At 41.0% G+C, this 19,062-nt stretch overlaps 3 protein-coding genes across 3 annotated transcripts; all 3 read left to right on the top strand.

Annotated features, from left to right (window-relative positions):
- The first annotated feature begins 2,962 nt into the window (after positions 1 to 2,962).
- On the top strand, positions 2,963 to 5,973 carry LOC6560805. The gene is made up of 3 exons (XM_001986515.2): positions 2,963 to 3,030; positions 4,705 to 5,106; positions 5,176 to 5,973. The coding sequence occupies exons 1-3, from the start codon at positions 3,021 to 3,023 to the stop codon at positions 5,676 to 5,678; spliced, it is 915 nt and encodes a 304-aa protein (XP_001986551.1). The 5' UTR covers positions 2,963 to 3,020; the 3' UTR covers positions 5,679 to 5,973.
- Positions 5,974 to 6,720: 747 nt separating this feature from the next.
- LOC6560457 (acidic mammalian chitinase) lies at positions 6,721 to 11,121 on the top strand. The gene is made up of 9 exons (XM_001986513.3): positions 6,721 to 6,795; positions 6,849 to 7,290; positions 7,443 to 7,651; positions 7,704 to 8,094; positions 9,308 to 9,417; positions 9,510 to 9,686; positions 9,744 to 10,014; positions 10,125 to 10,333; positions 10,387 to 11,121. The coding sequence occupies exons 1-9, from the start codon at positions 6,735 to 6,737 to the stop codon at positions 11,079 to 11,081; spliced, it is 2,565 nt and encodes an 854-aa protein (XP_001986549.2). The 5' UTR covers positions 6,721 to 6,734; the 3' UTR covers positions 11,082 to 11,121.
- A 349-nt stretch (positions 11,122 to 11,470) lies between these two features.
- Positions 11,471 to 18,214, top strand: LOC6561256. Its single transcript, XM_001986512.2, has 3 exons — positions 11,471 to 11,949; positions 12,387 to 15,364; positions 15,711 to 18,214. Exons 1-3 carry the CDS (start codon positions 11,520 to 11,522, stop codon positions 18,150 to 18,152), a joined length of 5,850 nt encoding a protein of 1,949 aa, XP_001986548.1. The 5' UTR covers positions 11,471 to 11,519; the 3' UTR covers positions 18,153 to 18,214.
- Positions 18,215 to 19,062: the final 848 nt, after the last annotated feature.

Here is a 19,062-nt window from a genome sequence, read left to right as displayed (position 1 = left end):
TGATATTAAGGGAATGCTCAGGCGATGTATTATCGCTGAAATACTACAAATGTGTGGCACTAAACGTGACGCAATAAGTCAAAAGATTAAATGATAAAATTTATATATCAGTGGCAATACTCAGAAGAGTGAGTTGCCAAATTCTCGTAATCTTTCATTTTCACGAGCCGAAATTCTGCGACAAAAAGCAAGTTTCAGCTGAGTGCAAACTACATTTGTGTGTGTGTGTAGTGGGGACTTTGATGAATGTACGCTCGTGTGTGTGTGTTCGCGCTTGTGTGTGTGTTCGCGCTTGTGTGTGTGAGAGAGGGGGCTCGTCGTCGTATGTTGTGTATATCTATGCATTGATTTGTATGTATGTATTTAACTTGCTTATAAATATCATAATCGAATAAGCAATGTATGTTTTTGAATTTAAAAAAATACTGAGTATAATATAAAATATACTCTATTAACTAACAACTTAAATTCAAGCACATTTGGAATCGAATTTAAATTTTTTTACGGGTGTAATGTAATAAAAGTAATAGTTATCTTTTAAAGTTTTACTTGCATTTATTGTGATAATGGTTGGAAATGCTCCCTAGCGAAATAATGCACGTTAATCTCAATTGAGAAAAAAGCACAATAGCATTGAGCATTGAGAAACTACTCGGGCAGAGAATGGGGTGAAGGAATTGGGGGTTGGGGTTTCGGCTGGTGGGTTGTTGGGCCACCGGGTTGCGTCAGTGAGAGTGGAGAACAAGGAGAAGGAGAACTAAATTAACGTAAATTGTGTTCGCTCATTCAAGTATGGCGCAATTTAATGATAAAATGTGAAAATCCATAACGGAAATCTTCATTAAATAGTATAAATTAATTTAGTTAGTTATTTACTATTCCAAAACACAGAACGTAAATTCAACTGGTCCGCATTCAATTGGTCCCAAGGTACTGCATTCCTTGAGTTGTTTTTATGAGCATCGATTCGAGTCCATATATATCTCCATATATATGTGTGTATATGAACTATTGAGAGGAGCATATAATACTTACGATACTTTGCATATAGGAGTAATCTGGCAATAAATATAATGCAAATAAAACCAGATTCAATCAATTTTTAGCGCCATAAGCAACATGATGAAAACAATAAAATTTAATCGACTTGTTTACTCTTATGCAAAAGCTTTAATTGGCTAGTAGAAGTATTTTGATATAGCATTTTAAGGGGCTCGTTCCCAATGTCTTTATTTGAATACTATCAGAATGCGTTACACATTTAAATCTTACACCGCAATGAAAATATGCTCATTCAAATGCTATAAATATGCATTTAGTTATCTTTGCAATGAACAATTCTCCGATAATATTATTGTAGGTTATTATTTCAATATTTAAAACAAAAAACACGACTTCAACGCATGCGCAAAACAAATTATTAAAGCAGAGAACGAACTGAGACTAAGTGAGAAATCGAAAAAGTGATAAACATGAAAGAAAAGGTGCAAGAGTGCCTTATTCTAGGGTGGCACGTGTTCGTTATTTATTATTTACATTATAATATATTATTATATATCTTTATATATTCTATTCATAATTATTTCACTAAAAGCATCTGTCTGAATTGAACACAAAATCACACAAAATGCTGGCTGTTCTAAGCTGATCTAAAAAAATGGTGGCAGATGGTCTAAAAATGTAAACATATTTGATTGGTCAGCCTAAAATTATGCTATAAAATGCCAACATTGTCTTAGTGCAAAGCCTTAAATAGAAATATGACTTGCCATGGAATATTCTATTTGAATTAATTTGTATAAAATTCTTCGAATTTGATGTTCTATTTTTTTAGATTAGTAAATTATTATGTCATTTAATTAAATTCTTATAAATAGGTAAATTTCTGTTTTAATTTAAAAACATATTTCAGAACCAGCTCAAGCTGGTGGTGCCGAGCCATTCCATGACGTTATCTTTCGAGTCCATTTGATCAGATAATTTGCATGACAAATATTATAATAAAAACGTCATATGACGGCACCAGTTTATTTAAAACGGTTGCGATTCAAAAGCAGAAAAGCTAAGCATCTGCAAGAGCTTTTTGTATGTTTTTATGAGTATGTGAACCATTTATATGTATGATTTCTATCTGCTCAGCTTGTGACTAATACAAGCTACCCTAACTTCAAGCAATTGAATTTTATAAACAGATATGTAACCTGTTGCAGAAATAATATCCATCCTGTTTGTTGTTTGTGTTCATGTGTGTTATACAGCCTAGTCGCCCAGTTTTAGGGCTATGCTAATGAAACTTTGTACAGATCACACATATGTTATTTAAATGTAAATAAACAACCCATGACAGCAATTATATTAAAAATGCACAGAAACTTAACGTAAAGGTCAAACTGTAAAACAAGTTTGAGTAGCAGTCAATACCGTCAGTTAGAGTAACTAAATTAGTAAGTCTACCAAGTTGTAAGATATTTGACATAGTTGTAAAATATGATAACGTAGCTATTCTTTTCCTTTACGAGCAAGTTCCCAATATGATTATTATTTAGTGTAGAATCTAAAATAAATCAACTTTTGCTAAAATTATTTTGAAATATAGCTCATGACCAAATACAAAATAATATCGAGACTAATTACAAACTGTATAACAAAAGCACTGTATCTTCGGCAGTTACCCTAAAAAACTAGAAGCTCTAACTGCGAAATTTCAGAGGCTTTCAAATGAGCGTTTGTATGTGATTAGGTACAGTCTGCTGACTGACTAGCAACTAATAAACGACAATGATCCGCTCCGCCCTCCCCCCTTAACTGATCCAAGACACATTCGTATTGTTACTGTTACTGTACTCCGCCACGCTAAAAAGCTCTTGAGCGCGACAACTCTCGCAGAGCTTTTTCGTGTGTTATTTCTCTCACGCAGCGAAGCAGGTGTTTACCTCGCAAGTGAAATTTCTCGTCACGTCAGTTTGAATCAGAATCTCAGTCAGCAAACAACGTCGAGTTTAAATATAAAATAAACAATCATGCCAATCGGTGAGTCGTGAGTGTGTTACTTTATAGTTGTTGTAGTTGTGTTTATTTGTGTGTTTGCCATTGGATATATTATACTAAATGGAATAATAGATTGACCTAAAATTATAGTGGCACCTTTTATTGCCAAGCCCAAATTTGCCGGCAACGACAACTCTCCCCGTATTCCTCTTTCCTTTATAATTGGGTTAGTTTTTTTTGGCCGGCATCCAAGAAAAGTTTAAAAGTAAATTTTTGGTCACAATTCGATGTTCTTCATAGTTTTCTATACTTTGGCTATATATTTTTATTGGATCATTGCCCACAACAGCAAATAAATGGAAACTGTTAAGTATTAAAACAAAAAAGAACAGTAAAATTGCCGTTAACGTATATGAGTTGAACATTGTAAACAGATCACGGAGTCGAATGACAATAAATATGCACGAGGTGTTTTTCAGTGCAAACAAATTATAGAATACGACCGCTAATTGCAGCTGAAAACACAAAACGATAGATTTCTAGAGAGTACCTCAGAAAAGAAAAACTTCGCCTTGTAAATATTTATTCTAATTAGTATATGCAGCCAATTAAATGTGTTTCTTCTTTGTAATGTGAAAAAAAACACCGCTGCTGAGTCACTCAATAAGAAAAGAAAACACACACGATTCAAATAGAATTTCTTATCTCCACTTTGAACTTTGACAATAATCAATACGAAGCAATGCTTGGCTACAAACTTGACCTCGGAGTGTATCAGAATGATGTCATTCTCAGAATAGTCGCTGTGAAATTTCAGCAAACATTTTCCATTCGCCAAGCGGATACATCTGTTGTTTGTTATAGCTACTTTTATATAGAGATGAACATAGTTTTGAATGCTGACAGCTTTTAGATATAAGTATGTATATCTATATATATAATATATATATGTATATAATTATACATATATCTAATATCTCTCAGAGAACACACTAAGTGTATTCTACTTTGCATGCCAAATGAGTGTGCTTACAAATTGACACAAAATACACAAACATATGCATACCTAGATGTATCTATGTTTTGGTTACTTAATAAAGCTTAGCTCAGTGTGGAGCTGGGCTCCAAGTGGCACTGTACATGTGGAATGAGTAAGCGTTTGGGGTCTAGAAAATACTTTGGCTGCCGGCGTCAATTTAAATGACATCATGCGACCCAAATGCGTTGTTTTGCTACATAAAGCCAAACCCAATATCAAATATTTTGGGAATGTATCACTCGTTAATGCGAAGGGAGACGCGAAGATACCCTATAAATATTGAAAATATTCCGATCAATAAACAATAACAATATATAAATATATTGTTCTAGTTATTGAGTCTATTTGAACCAATTGAATGTATAATAAATGTATTTCTACTTCGACTTTTGATGTGATTAACAAAACATATATTTATAGAAATATGTTGTATATTTCCCTCTTTTCTAAATTTGCATAACGTTAAAATCTACTTATTATACATTTTTACAAATACAGGGTATATTTGTATATTCAGAAATGAGTTTCAAAGATTCCGCAACGAATAAATTCGAATTAAAGAACGTAGCTTTTTCTTAAAAATTAAGATTCAGAACATTATGAAATTATCTCATCTATTTTGTACATTTAAAGTCATTTAAAATTTATTTTTAATTAAATTCTTTTTTGTTTGTTAGAAATCAACACTCCCGATAAATTGGAATACCAGTTCTTCCCGGCCAGCGGTGGTGTTTTCACCTTCAAGGTGCGCTCAGCGAAGGATGCCCATATTGCGCTCACCTCAGCCCCACAGGGAACTCCACCCATTTTTGAGATCTTCCTGGGTGGATGGGATAATAGCAAGTCCGTCATCCGCAAGGATGGCCAAAAGCCAGATGTAGTTGAGGTGCCAACACCTGGCATTCTGAATGCCGGCGAGTTCCGTGGCTTCTGGGTGCGTTGGTATGACAATGTCATCACCGTGGGCCGTGAGGGCGATGCAGCTGCCTTCCTCTCCTACGATGCTGGATTCTTGTTCCCCGTTAACTTTGTGGGCATCTGCACGGGCTGGGGTGCCGCTGGCACCTGGCTGCTAGATGGTGAGGAGTTATAACTATTCATATTTTTAAGTACATAAATAATTAACCCAAATCTTTACTTATTTACAGATGCGCCACCCTCGGCGCCAGCGATGGGCTTCTCATCACCAACGATGGGCTTCTCGTCGCCCACATCTTGCAGTGGTCCCGGTTGCTGGGTGGCTGCCGCCAATGGCGAGGTGCCACCAAATGCCATGCAGGGTGGCTTCGATAGCAGCGAGCAGTTGTATATTGCCCGTGCTCGGCATGAGGGTGATCTCATTCCCGGCAAGCTGCATCCATCGCACGGCGTCACCTACATTGCCTGGGGTGGTGGTGAACATGGTCACAATGAATACGAAGTCCTCTGCGCCGGTGGCGGTCACTGGGTTCCGGTAGAAGCTGGCAACATTCCACCCACTGCTGTGCCCGCTGGTGAGACATCCGAGGGCGAACCTTTGTTCATTGGCCGTGCCACCCACGATGGCACCGTGACAGTAGGCAAGGTTCAGCCATCCCACGGCTGCGTCTATATCCCCTATGGTGGCGAGGAGCTGGCCTACAAGGAGTTCGAGATCTATGTCGCCAACTAAGTACTGCATCGGAGTTCCAGTCCCAAATGTATTTAATAGTCAAAACTATGCATCGTAGATGCCTTGAGACGCACGCACTGAAATTATTTGAAATATTATGCAAAATAACCGTTAATTCAAATGCTTGGCATGTGAATATATTTTATATATATTTATATTTTTTGTCAAATTAATTATTTTCTTATTGTTGATGATGAATCTCGTAATCGAAAAGCAGTTAATACTGCATTCTTTCTTTTATTGTAACTTTGGCTTAATTAATCGGAAATGTTAATAAACTTTAAGTTTAAGGAGATCGAAAATTGCATTATTAATTATTTGTGTAAAGACTTTTTATATATACAATTGTAGAGCTATTATATAAGATTTTTAAATAGCTGTCATGGGAGATATCACTTGAAAGATTAGTTCTTTTCACGTAAAGTTGTGTTAAAAATTTAAAAAGCCATAGATTTGTCAAACCTGATCCAATTTTCCATAGCAATGCATTATTTATTGATCGTTGCTTAACCTTCAGATTAAATTTGGAAACACGATTTGAGCTGGAAACTTATAAGAAAATTGTAAGCATAATTTGTAGAGACCTTTCCTGGATCTTAACGTATTTTCCATGTGTACTTGAACAATACCAAATGAGAACTTTGCACTCTTTTACGGAATTCTCTAATACCAGCTAAGACCAGGTGACAAAGAAGCAACTTGCAGCGATGTGCGTGGCCGGAAAATATATATGCCAATCTTTGAAGAAGCTTACCAGCTGACTTTACCCTTAAAAGGCAGATGAACTTCGGTAACGAATTATAAACACATAAATTATTGAAGAAGGTATTTATTTTATTATTGATAATTCTATTTGACTTGTTCTTATTGATACGCTTAAAGTGGCTAGTAAATAAACTAAAATCAAATTAAGTTATGCCAATGTATTAAAATTATGACACTTCAAATGAGAGATCATAAAAATAACTACACGTGCATCCACCCAGAGATAAGGTGAACCATATAAAAACCGTAGCACACGGCTAAAAGGTAAACAAGTTTTCAAATTGCTGAAAAATGGCAAAGCTGTTAGCCCTGCTCGTTATTCTCGGTCTGAGTGCACTGATTAGTGGAGAGCGTAAGTGTAACAATTATTGGAAAAACAAAGAAATTAGTCTAATTTCCTTACAGGCATCGTTAACTGCTATTGGGGCACATGGTCAAATTATCGGAGTGGCGATGGAAAATTCGATGTATCCAATATTGATGCTAATTTGTGCACTCATCTGAGCTATTCCTTCTTTGGCATTAACAATAATGGGGATATTCAGACGCTAGACTCATGGCTTGACTATGATTTGGGCTTCATCCGTCAGGCCGTTGACCTAAAGCATCAGAATCCCCATCTTAAGGTGCTCGCCGTCGTTGGCGGCTGGAACGAGGGTTCGGCCAAGTATTCCGACATGGCCGGTGACTGGAATAAACGTCAGAATTTTATCAACTCTGCTTTGAGCCTGTTGCGTAACAATGGCTTCGATGGCTTGGATCTGGACTGGGAGTACCCCAATCAACGCGGCGGCAAATGGGAGGATCGTTCCAACTTTGTCACCCTATTGCGCGAACTCAAGGAAGCGTATGTATCTATCCGTTTATTCGTTTCTCTAATATCAATAAAAACCAATTTATATTTCTATCAAACCTTGGCATAATATTGAACAATTGCTGAAGATTATAGCAATCCCGAAGAACATAACTCACATTAACTCATATTAATTGTATTTATAGTTTTGCACCTTATGGCTATGAGCTGGGCATTGCTGTCGGTGCTGGAGAGGCGACAGCTGCCACCTCTTACGAGATAGCCAACATTGCCCAACATGTCAATTTTATTAACGTGATGACCTATGACTTTGCCATGGCATCGGATGGACAAACTGGCTTCAATGCCCCACAATGGGCCATCGAGAATGCCATCAACTATTGGCTGAGCCAAGGTAGATCTTAATCCAAACAAATTCCGATTGATTCTGACAATCAGTTTCGTAGGTGCACCCGCTGATAAACTTGTGCTTGGCGTGGGCAGTTATGGACGCACCTTCCAGCTATCGGATCCATCACAGAATTGGCCAGGTGCTCCATGTCGTGGTGTTGGCGGTGCTGGCATGTACACCGGCGATGGTGGCTATTTGGGTTACAATGAGATATGCCAAAACAATTGGCATACGGTCTTCGATGAGAACAATGCAGCTCCCTATGCCTTCTCCGGAGATCAATGGGTCAGCTATGACAATGTGCTCAGTGTGCAGTGGAAAATGGATTTCGCCCTTAGGATGAACTTGGCTGGTGCCATGATGTGGTCCATTGAGACCGATGATTTTCGCGGTCACTGCGGCGAATCCTATCCACTCCTGAAGACCATCAATAGAAAGTTGCGTTGGTAAATTTCAACGATATATATTTTTGTATGTTTATAATGATTATTAAAACATGACAATAAACATAATAATGGCATTCCACAATAAATCAAATATTGTTTATTTATATAAAGGGTAAACCAAATATATGGTTTTAATCAGAAGTAATTATGATTTCAAAATGTATTTTTTAAAAAGAATTCAGAGTATTCTAGTCTATCGTATTTGATATTGAGATGACTAAATATACCAACTAAGCAGAAATCGACTAGAAACCTGCTGCTTGATTTTTCTGTGATATATTGAGTAAAATGGCAATTTTAGCTTAACAAAAACAAATGTAGATTCTTTGCCATGAATCAAAAGTTAAGACCATGGGAAGGAAATCTAATCTAATCCAATCAATTTCAAATCTACTACAAATCTGTATGTATGTTTTACTTTACTATACTGTTTTACTTTAGCGTCATACATTTGGCAGGCTATGTTAACAAAATTGGTCAGCATTTAAGCCAACTCACCTTGCAAGAGGTTACATCTCATGCCAAAAGGATAGAGTGTTGTTGCTATCTTCGCACACATTCTGAGCGATCCGCTAGCAATATAGCAGATATTTTCGCACACATTCATAGGCCCTTAGAACCTACTAGAGAGAAATAATGTCCTGCAAAATTTTCGACGCGTTGCCTTCGCGCAGCTGCTTTCGCGACCCGAAGCGGAATAGGACCCACGGTCACAGAAAAAATATGCAGCAGGTTTTTAGTCGCTTGTGGTGCAACTTATTGCAACGGTTAGTTTTAGATTTTGTTGACTAGTGTTAAAGTATTTTAAATATATTTAAAAGGAATAAATAATTGATAATAATAAGTTATGACACTACCAATTTTCTTGGCATTTTCGATTAATCAATGCGTTCGCGAACAGTAATAAACAATAATAAATATAATAATACTGATCATGGTAGATTAAACTGAAGTACTCGAGGTACTCCGTTAAATTCGAACTAAGTGGGCATGAGCTTAATTTATGCGCTTACTTAAGTACAATTTATAAACACAGAAGTGTTATTAAGTATTATTAATCAGCGAGTGCATTTGTATTTAAATTATGACAGCATTTTTTGATTATGAAGCAGATGCAATATGTGAGGGCATTGTTATTTGTTAAGCTTTATCAAAGCAGCTTATAGTATATTGGTACTGATAAGTGGTTGTAAAAGTACCCGACCTATAAAAGCAGCAGGCATAATGAATCCAAAGTCACAACAAGAAGCATGAAGCTATCATTCGCATGTCTGGTATTGTCATTGATTTGCCTGGGTATCCCCGGGCAAGTTGCTAGTAAGAGTAAGTGCACATAAGATACAAGATAAGAAATATCAATAATATGATACGAGCAGTAAAGATTAGTCACTAAATTTATGCGTAATTTCATGCAGAGTTAATCAACTGTTACTGGGGTACCTGGGCCAACTATCGTCCGGGCGAAGGTAAATTCGAACCCTCCAACATTGATCCATTCTTGTGCACCCACATTAGTTATACCTTCTTTGGGATCGGCGATTCGGGTGAGTTTAGGTCCCTGGACACCTGGCTGGATATGGATGATGGATTGGGTAAGTAAACACAGCAAGCATTCAATTATATAAATAATCCTAAATACTCTTTTGCAGGCTTTATAAGTAAAACGATTGCTCTGAAGCAGCAGAATCCCAATCTCAAAGTATTGGCTGTGGTGGGTGGTTGGAATGAGGGTTCCGCCAAATACTCATCAATGGCGGCTGATCCAGGAAAGCGTGCCACCTTTATTTCCACCACATTAGCCTTCATTCAACAACATGGCTTCGATGGGCTTGACTTGGATTGGGAATATCCTGCACAACGCGGTGGCGCTGCCGCAGATAAAGCCAACTTTGTGACGCTCTTGAGAGAAATTAAGCAAGCGTAAGTAATACTCTGATAAATTATTGAGAAGCTTTTACTTAGATCGAGTTAAAGCAAGAGGAGAGAACGAAATTCTTGTTTCAAGAACGTTTAAAAATAATGTGTTTTAGATTTGATCCTCATGGCTTGGAGTTGGGCATTGCAGTGGGAGCTTCGGAAGCCACTGCCCAACAATCGTACGATATTCCCGCAATTTCGCAGCATTTAACATTCATTAATGTGATGACCTATGACTTCCATATGGCACTCGATGGCTACCTGGGATTCAATGCCCCATTGCCTGAGGTGGAAGCGTCCATCGACTATTGGCTGAGGCAAGGTGCATAATGTGAATACTCAATTTTGAACATATACTCATGATTTGCTACTTAGGCGCACCGGCTGAGAAACTGATTCTTGGTATTGGATTCTATGGTCACAGCTACCAGATGGCAGACAGTTCTCAGAATCGTCCGGGCGCCGCATGCATTGGACCTGGTGCGGCTGGTCCCTGGACCCGTGAAAATGGATTCATGGGTTACCATGAAATATGTCAAAATAACTGGCAAACTGTATTTGATGCCGAAAGCCAATCGCCCTATGCCTTCCAAGGTAATCAATGGATTGGATATGACAACGTCCAGAGTATTGAGATCAAGATGAAACTTGTGGATTCGAGGAATTTGGGTGGTGCTATGACATGGTCCATTGAGACCGATGACTTCCGTGGACTCTGCGGTGAAACTTATCCCCTGTTGAAGACAATGAATCGTGGGGTGGGTGAAAATGTTGGCGGAGGGGGCTCAGGAGGAGGTGGTGGCGGCTCAGGAGGTGGTGGTGGAAGTGTGACTCCAACACCTACTCCTACTCCAGAAGGAGGTGGTGGTGGCGGCGGGGGCGGTGGTGGTGGCGGCGGCTCCAATGAGAATTGCTCCAAGGATGGCTACTTCCTGCATGAAAGCGACTGCAATAAGTATTATCAGTGTGCCGGCGGCATCCGCTACGATTTTCAATGCGGTGAAGGACTCTACTTCGACAATACTTCTAAAATCTGTAACTTTCCTTCCGAAGTCAATTGCCCCTACTAAAATTATCATAAATAAAGCAAAAATCGTCTAACATTAATAATTGCTGATTATATATTTCGAATATATGTAATGGGAGCTACACCAAAATATCTACATATTACATTTATATTTTATTCGGTAAATTGCTGATGCAAAATGCTTTACTTTTTAAATGTTGTAACTGCTTCACTGGTTGTAGATCTTAACATAACTGCGCAACATAAACGCAACAATGAGCGTTATGTAAAATAACAGCACTGCTTACGTAAACGGCAAGGGCGTCAAATAATAAATGGCGGCTTCAAATGCTGGCGCAAAAATTTTCGGTGCTTTCAAAGCGATTTTTTGACATACAGGAAGTGGTTTGTGTGCAAAAAGGAAACAAATGAAAAGTAACCAAACAGAACTATTCTAACCATTTACAAAGTTTGAATTAGCTACTGATACAGCAGATAAAGAATGTCGAAATTATCGAAACAGAGGTCCTCACTGGGTAACGAACAACTGGTGAAATTGACAAACGAATCGGCAGAAATTCGCATGCTCGCATTTGAACAAATTGAGACAAGTTTCATACACTGCCTAATTTATGAGGACGCAATCACCATTAAACCGATGTTGTTGTTAAGACAATTGATACGCTGGTTCGGTTTCACTCCACTGGCAGACCCCGATCGCATCCTCGCCCTGATGCTCGAACTAATGCGCTCCAGGTACGGCAAGGTGATTCCTGAAAAGATGTCCCTACAACGGTTGGAAAAAGAGCTCCTCAAAATACGTTTGCAGTGTTTTGCAATCCCTGCAAATCTGATGGCAACACGTTGCATGGATCTACTGGGCGATTTATTTGGCATGATTGAATTTACCTATTGCATATCTTCCAGTTCATGTGAGTGAAAAATGTGTAAACCAACTGTCAAATTTCGACTCCCACAAAAACAAAAACTTTTTTTTGTGTGATATAAACGAAAATATGTTCAATTCTTTCAATGTCCTTGCAAAGGGTATTCTAACCGTATCACAAATTGTGAAGGAGACGTTTTGCACCAACACAATATATATTTGCATGTTTAAGTAGTGGTGAAATAAGATTTCACCACAGTCCGTTAATTTTGTAAGTTTGAGTCTGCTTGTCAAAAAATTAGGTATGAGAATACATAAATACATATTTACACTGGTAGCAAATATATTGGTATCGTTCTTATTCGTTTCTTATTTCGCTCGGAGTTCAAATGTTGCAAAATAATGTTTGAATTGTATTTAAACCATTTTGCTCTACACATTCTTCAGGATGTGAATTAATATCTTTCATTCGTTGTTTTCCAGATGACTCGCTCGGCAGCGATTTAGAATTTTCGGTTGATGCCTTCAATCTGCAGGTTGAAGACTATGAAGCGGCTTGGTCGTGCGCCAGCGAAGACGATCTCGCCACAATGGCCACCATTGTCGATAGTCTATCATGTCATAACGATGAGCAGTTGCAGCAGCAATTGCTTAATCTACAAATTAGAGTATGCGACTATCCCGTCGAGTATCTGCTACAGCCGCCGCACATTTTCCTCCGCCTGTTGGACTTGCTGAAGCTGAATTATTCGACCGAAACCCAGTTTCGCATTCACTGTGCACTGCTTGCGATCGTTAAGCAGATGCAGCGTGGCAACAGCGCACGCAGCAAGATTTGCAACTATGCCACAAAAGTGGAGGTGAAGTCGTCATTACAATTGCGTATTTCGAGCGCATTGTATCTGCTGCTGAATGCCTGCTGGCTTGATCCGCCGAAGTTGGAGCAGTGCAATCAGAATTATCATCCGATCGAAATGATTGTGGAGGTGATCGAAACGTTTGGTCAGCTCGGTGCTCCCATGAAAGAGTTGCATGTACAGCAACTGGCCTGCGGTGCACACAAATTCATAAACTATTGCAATTCCGTAGATGTATCCGATGTCGGTGAGACGGACAACATGGGTAAAGGGCTAATTATACCTCGACTAGAATCCATCATATTAAATGGATCACTGCTGGAGCTGATAAGGCAGAATGCATCCAACATCAGTCATGTGGCTGGCCAAGCATTGCTGAAACCATTGATACTGGACAACACCTACATGATGTGTGTGCCACAACACATGGACGCTGTGCGCAAGCTGCACAACCTGATGGATAAAGCAGATCAGCCTGGTCTCAAGGAAATCCTGCTGCTCAAGGTCGCTTATAAATTGGCAATTGGTCAGTTAATAACCGAAACCAAACTCCAAGCACAGGAGCTGTTAATGAATCATCATGAAATTTGCTGCGTGCTTGTGCGAATGGGCAGCAAATCGCTGGTGCAACAGCTCTGCGAGGCAATTGTCAAGTGCACCAGTTTGTTTCTTACCCAGCCAGAGTTGCGCCTTCAGGCGGAAATGCTGCTCCTGACACTCCTTAATCTGCCTGTTGATAGTGAATTGCGGAACTACGCGTTGCAACTGCTAAGACAGCCCGTCCTCGAACACTATCAGGCGTTCATGAATGGGACGAACTATTTGCCAGACTGCAGCAATATACAGCTGATTCGCCAGCACATTCTGGGTCTGCCGATGAGCACGCATGTGTTGCGCGAACTGCTCGTCGTCGGATGGCGGTCGTCGCTGGGACCGGAGCTGAAAGAGTGGTGCATTGAGTACCTAATGATGCTGCTGGGTCTCATCGAACCAATACCAGCTAAGGAAATTCCCAGTGTCCACAAGATGCTGACACCTGTGATGCCGCTGATCGTTTGTCGGGCCATCGATCAGCCGCAACTGCAACCGCTGCTGTGGAAGCTATTAAGACCGATTGACGAATATATGGATAAGACACAAACGTTGCGCGGTAACATCTGTTTTCTCTTTTATCCGGATGAAAATATGCGCACCTCTGCCCTAATTCGCATGGGCTTCATTCTCAATTTCTTGGACAGCCAGAAGAAACTTGGGCTAGCGACGGCTGATCTGAAAGCGCACTCGTTAAGTGCTGATCTGTGCGTGATTAAACCACCCATTGAGTACACCAACGTATTCAATGATCGCATAGATCAGTCATCCGCTGAGAGTCTAGAGGTGCAGCTGCGTCTGCTGGCGACGCCCCATCTCAAGAACAGCATTTACAAATCGACGCTCATTCAAATGAATATCCTGATGCACAATTGGCTGACTGCCGCCACCTTCTCGGCCCAACTAGATGCCATCTTCTTGAGAGCGGAAGATGATGCGGACTTGCTGCTTCCGACAGTGAGTATTCTGCAGCGTGCGCTCTTTCGCAGCGAGCAAATTCGGCTCGATTTTGCCGACGAGGCGCTGATGCTGATCTATTTGGTGCGCTGCCTCTTTCTGCTGCCCAAATCGGAACAGATGCGTGCCGAGGCGAGCACCTGCCTATTCCTATTGCTCTTTCCCGAGCACATTGACGCAAAAGAGCACAGCATCCAGCTCCTAGTGGATCTCTCGGCAATGGCGGTTCCGTTCACTTATAAGCTGAACGAGAGCGTGTCGCCCACAACTGCCGCACAAGGACTTATAATGCACGATCTTGTGCTGAACAATCACTTTGTGGGCAATGCGGCGCTTGAAGCACAATATTGGCGTCTATTTCTGGCCCAATGCGCCTGTGACAGTGCGGATAATCTGACGCTGTCCACGATGCGGGAACTTGACATTGCTGAGTCGCTGAAGCTGAAACCATCAGATCTGGCCTTGGTGCATGCCACCCAAGTGCAACGGCAGTTGCAACACCTGCTGACCGAGGAGGCAAATAACTGCAGCAGTCACAAATCGCTGCAATACCTGGTTCTCAGTCTTCAATTATTTCTGATCCATCTGCGCGGCAATATTAAGCACGATCAATGCGCCCAACTCTGGACGCTGCTGCACAAGCATCTGCGTTCTATGCCGATCAACGAAGCGGATCGGAAATTGTATGCCGCCATGTTGGAACTCTGCCTCAACTGTTTGCGTCATCGTTTGCCTCAGGTGCAGCAGGGTTTGAACGATGCACTCGAAAGCCATCCGGATCACAGTTTCATTGTGATACTGCACGATAGCAACGTCTCTCTGAATCTGCTGCATCTGGTCACCGAATGTCTGGTGATGCTTATTTCATCGCCATGCCACCAGGCCAACAACAACAAGAAGAACAATATCAATTGGCACACCAAACTCTTCCAGGAGCTGAGCATTTTGGCACGCGCCAATTTTGAGCAACGTAATCTACAGCGAGTTCGTTGTCTTCTAAGCATCCTGCGGCAGCTCAGCGAACAGCAATTGCATTTAGATGAAACCCAACTGCAGGTGAGCATAACGATAAGGATAAGTGGATATGTGAAACTTTCTGATATTGTGCACATGTATGTAACAGGATGCAGGAAGTATCTATGACATCATAGAGTATATACTTTCATGATCAGCATTGAAAGCAGATTCGTCTGTCTGACCTCAGGGATAACAAGAGCTGGCTATTTGAAGTTTGGGATTTGAATTCTCGTTTCAATAAGATAGTATAATTTTCTAATCTAAGAAAGCAAACACTATTTGCACTTAATTTATGGAAATTAAAGTTTAAGTATTAACATTTGTTCTCTATCTCTCTCTCTCTCTCTCTCTCTCTCTCTCTCTGTCTCTTTCTCTCTTCTTATAGTCTTACTATCATCACTTTGTGCAGCTGTCTAGCAATCTGAGAACGAACACACACACTGGAGCCCAGTGGCAAAGGGACTGTCTGCTGGTCATTTGTCAACTGCAGGCAAACTCGAAGTTGAAGCCTACGTACACTGGCGGGATTGGCAACGAAACCAGAGTGCTGCACTTTCTGATTGGACTGTGCAGCCATTGCGATAGAGAGGTACGAGCTCTGGCCTGGGTGGCGTTGGCCAATTGGTGCAAGAGCAGCGGTAGCAAATTGTGTGGCACTATGAATAATTTGCATCAATTTCTACCTGGCCGGTTGGCCGCCCGTTGCCTCTGCACGCTGTTGGACAAGCATGAGGTGATGCTGGTGCGTGAGATTGCCGGACGATTGTTTGAGCTGCTGATGCCGCACATAGGCGCCGCTCTCAGCGAGAGCCTGTTGGAGCAAATGTCGTTTCTCAATGAGGCACAACTGGCAGTTGGAACACTGCATTTGATACCAAAAATCAGATTCGATTGCGATAGATCTAAGGCAATGCACTCGTCCGAGATTATCAGCTGCTATGTGAGCATATGCGTAAGCCTAATCTTCCTGAATGCACGCTGGTGTCTCACTCTCTGCGAGCACGCCTTCTTCAACGCCCTCAGCAATGTTTTACAAATACCATTGACAAGCGAAATGTTCACACCGTACATGAATCTGTGCGCTGGCCAAATCTGCCAGCTCTTTGCCCTATGTTATCAGCACAATGGCCAGTTCATACAGCGCATCATCTATCAGGACACGCTCATCTTTTACTACTACGAATTGATATGCATTTATCTCAAGACCCAGCCGCCGCTTCCGGAAAATCATCACACTGGACTGCTTAAGCTGCTAATGGTTTTCTTAATGGATAACTACGCATATCAAAATCTCTTTTCAACGATGTCCGAGCCACCCGTTAAGCTGCTTGATCTGATCTTTCGTGGCCTAAGAAGCGATCGTGTCAATGGAGCTGTGCAGTATTATACACTGCAAGCGATATTGTTCCTGCTGAGCAAGGAACAAAATAAATTTATGGCGATCAATGTGCTGGACATGTTTGTAGAATATGAAGGCGAAACTAATGAGGAGGAGGAGGACATGGACACCAGTGACAAAGAGAGAAATTCTGCAAATACTTTGAGCCAACAACAAAAAATGATGAGCTTAATGCCGGCGGCAAAGCAAAACGAAACAAAAACGAAAGAAGCAAGCAAATCGAAGCCCAAATTGAGCGCAACCATTCAGCTCTATCAGCGTCTGGACAGTCTCTTCGAGCTGTACTATCCGGCGGGCAAATACAGCTTCCTGGAAACACCCACAACAGGCAGTACACAGGTTTGTGAAGCGCTCGGCCGGCTGCTCAAGCTATCGCCACAAGCGACGGACATGGCAGACAAGGCTGGCTACAAGCTGCTGAAGCGCGTTATCCAACTGCTTGAGGGGTTCTTCTTTGATGCCGAGGTGTTCAATGCCACCGTCTATATGGAGCGAGTGGGTGCCGACAAGGCGAATTGCATTTTGTTAAATTTGAGTCCGCTGCTCGACATGCTGCTCACGTGGCACTCGGCGCCACATGCCGACATCACGCATCCGTTGATGGCTTCACGTATAGTGCGTGTGCTGCACCAATTGTGGCCCTGGCTCTTGCATTCGTTGGAGCTGATGAACATGACCGTGCGTCTGACGGTGGTGCTCACCCAGTGCTCCCTAGAAATGTGCAAACAGACCGCGCAGGTCTGGTCCAAACATTCCAAGTCGCAGCTTCATCTGATGGTTCGCATTGCGACCACTTTCAACCATCCTATTGAAATGTGCCATTGCGCATTGCGTGTGATGATCAACTGCTGCGCCTGTGTCGAGGGTCGTCTGTGTCTGAGCAAGATGCGTGTGCAGAACATATTCAAAACGATTCTGCAGGCATGCGGCGGTTGCAAAGTGCCGCCGCTTTTACAGAATTACTGGCTGATGTTTTGGGAGGTCTTCTCCCGTTACGAGCCCGGCTCGAAGATCTGTCATTTCGGATTGCTTCTCAATACCGTTCGTCGCTCCCAGCCACTGAGCTGTCGGCGGATTTACTGCCTCCGCATTGTGCGCAACATGTGCTTTTTTAATGGCAACCGAATGCAGTTGCCGAACATGGGCGAATTCGTGGATCTATTGCAAGAGATTGTGTCACAACCTGTGCAGGACTCCTACGTGGAACACCATCTGGTAGTCACTTGCCTGTGGAAGCTATTTGGCTCCAGCGCCAAATGGAAGGAGCTTTCTTTCTTGCGTGCCAAGAAATTGTACCAAATATTAACCACGCTGTTGGATCATCTGACAACGATGCAAAAGGATCGTGTGGAGGATTTCGAAAAGTTGTATTATGCCATCGATCTGAAAGATGTGCTGGAAAAGCTGTTTACTTCGCTTCAGTCATAGTAACTACCAAATAACCGATTACAATAAGGCGTTGGTTTTACATAAATAAATGCATGTATATTCTTGCAACGATCTTAACTGCTTTTTACTTAATATTTTACTTATGGCTGACCAGATCCCCGCTTCCGCCCTACTACAAGATATCTCAAAATGTGCCAGCAGTTAAGAGAGTGTCATTGAATTTGATGGGACAAGGTCTCTCACCGACATGACGAATATGCGATTGTATTCCTTTTACTAATACCTTCAGGGAGAGTGTTGCGCTCTTTTCTGCTTTTAGCTCTCTGTTTACGTTTCTACGGAACGTATCGAAACAGCTGTTTTCGGCGTGACAATTTCTAGTTATTTATTTGCACTTTTAACACTTACATGCATACAAACAAAGATATTTTGGATAACACACATCTTATTATATTGACATAGAAGAAAGCAGAATTAACAAAAAATAGCTTTAGAGGTGTGTAAAACAGTCAGATATGGCCCAAAACTGTTATCAAATACATAGCTTAAGGCAAAGCTAAACGCAAGGCAATATGTCAATTCTGTCAAGTTTGCTCATGATAACATGAATTATAAAGTGACTAGAATAAATCTCATACACATAATCATATATAAATACTGACATATGCAAAATGTTCTTTTTATTTAAGATATTTAGGTTGCCCCACCAAACAAATGAATTACACATATGTGTGTATCACTTACATAATACTTACACACACACGCCACACTATCATTATATAGTTTCCGAGAGATTACAACTGACATTAGAAACACATATATAAATCTTTCCACACAGAGAGCAGAGCAAGCAAATAAAACAACAAATATTAAATAGAGAGCAAGAGAGACAGAGTTGCGCTCAAAAACTAGTATAAATATGCATAGAAATTGTGGCACACGTTCAGTT

Source organism: Drosophila grimshawi, unplaced genomic scaffold (genome assembly GCF_018153295.1).
Source record: "Drosophila grimshawi isolate 15287-2541.00 unplaced genomic scaffold, ASM1815329v1 contig_1367, whole genome shotgun sequence".
NCBI classification, from domain to species: domain Eukaryota; kingdom Metazoa; phylum Arthropoda; class Insecta; order Diptera; family Drosophilidae; genus Drosophila; species Drosophila grimshawi.
The sequence above is the reverse complement of the archived record's forward strand: the minus strand, read 5'-3'. Positions and strand labels throughout refer to the sequence as shown.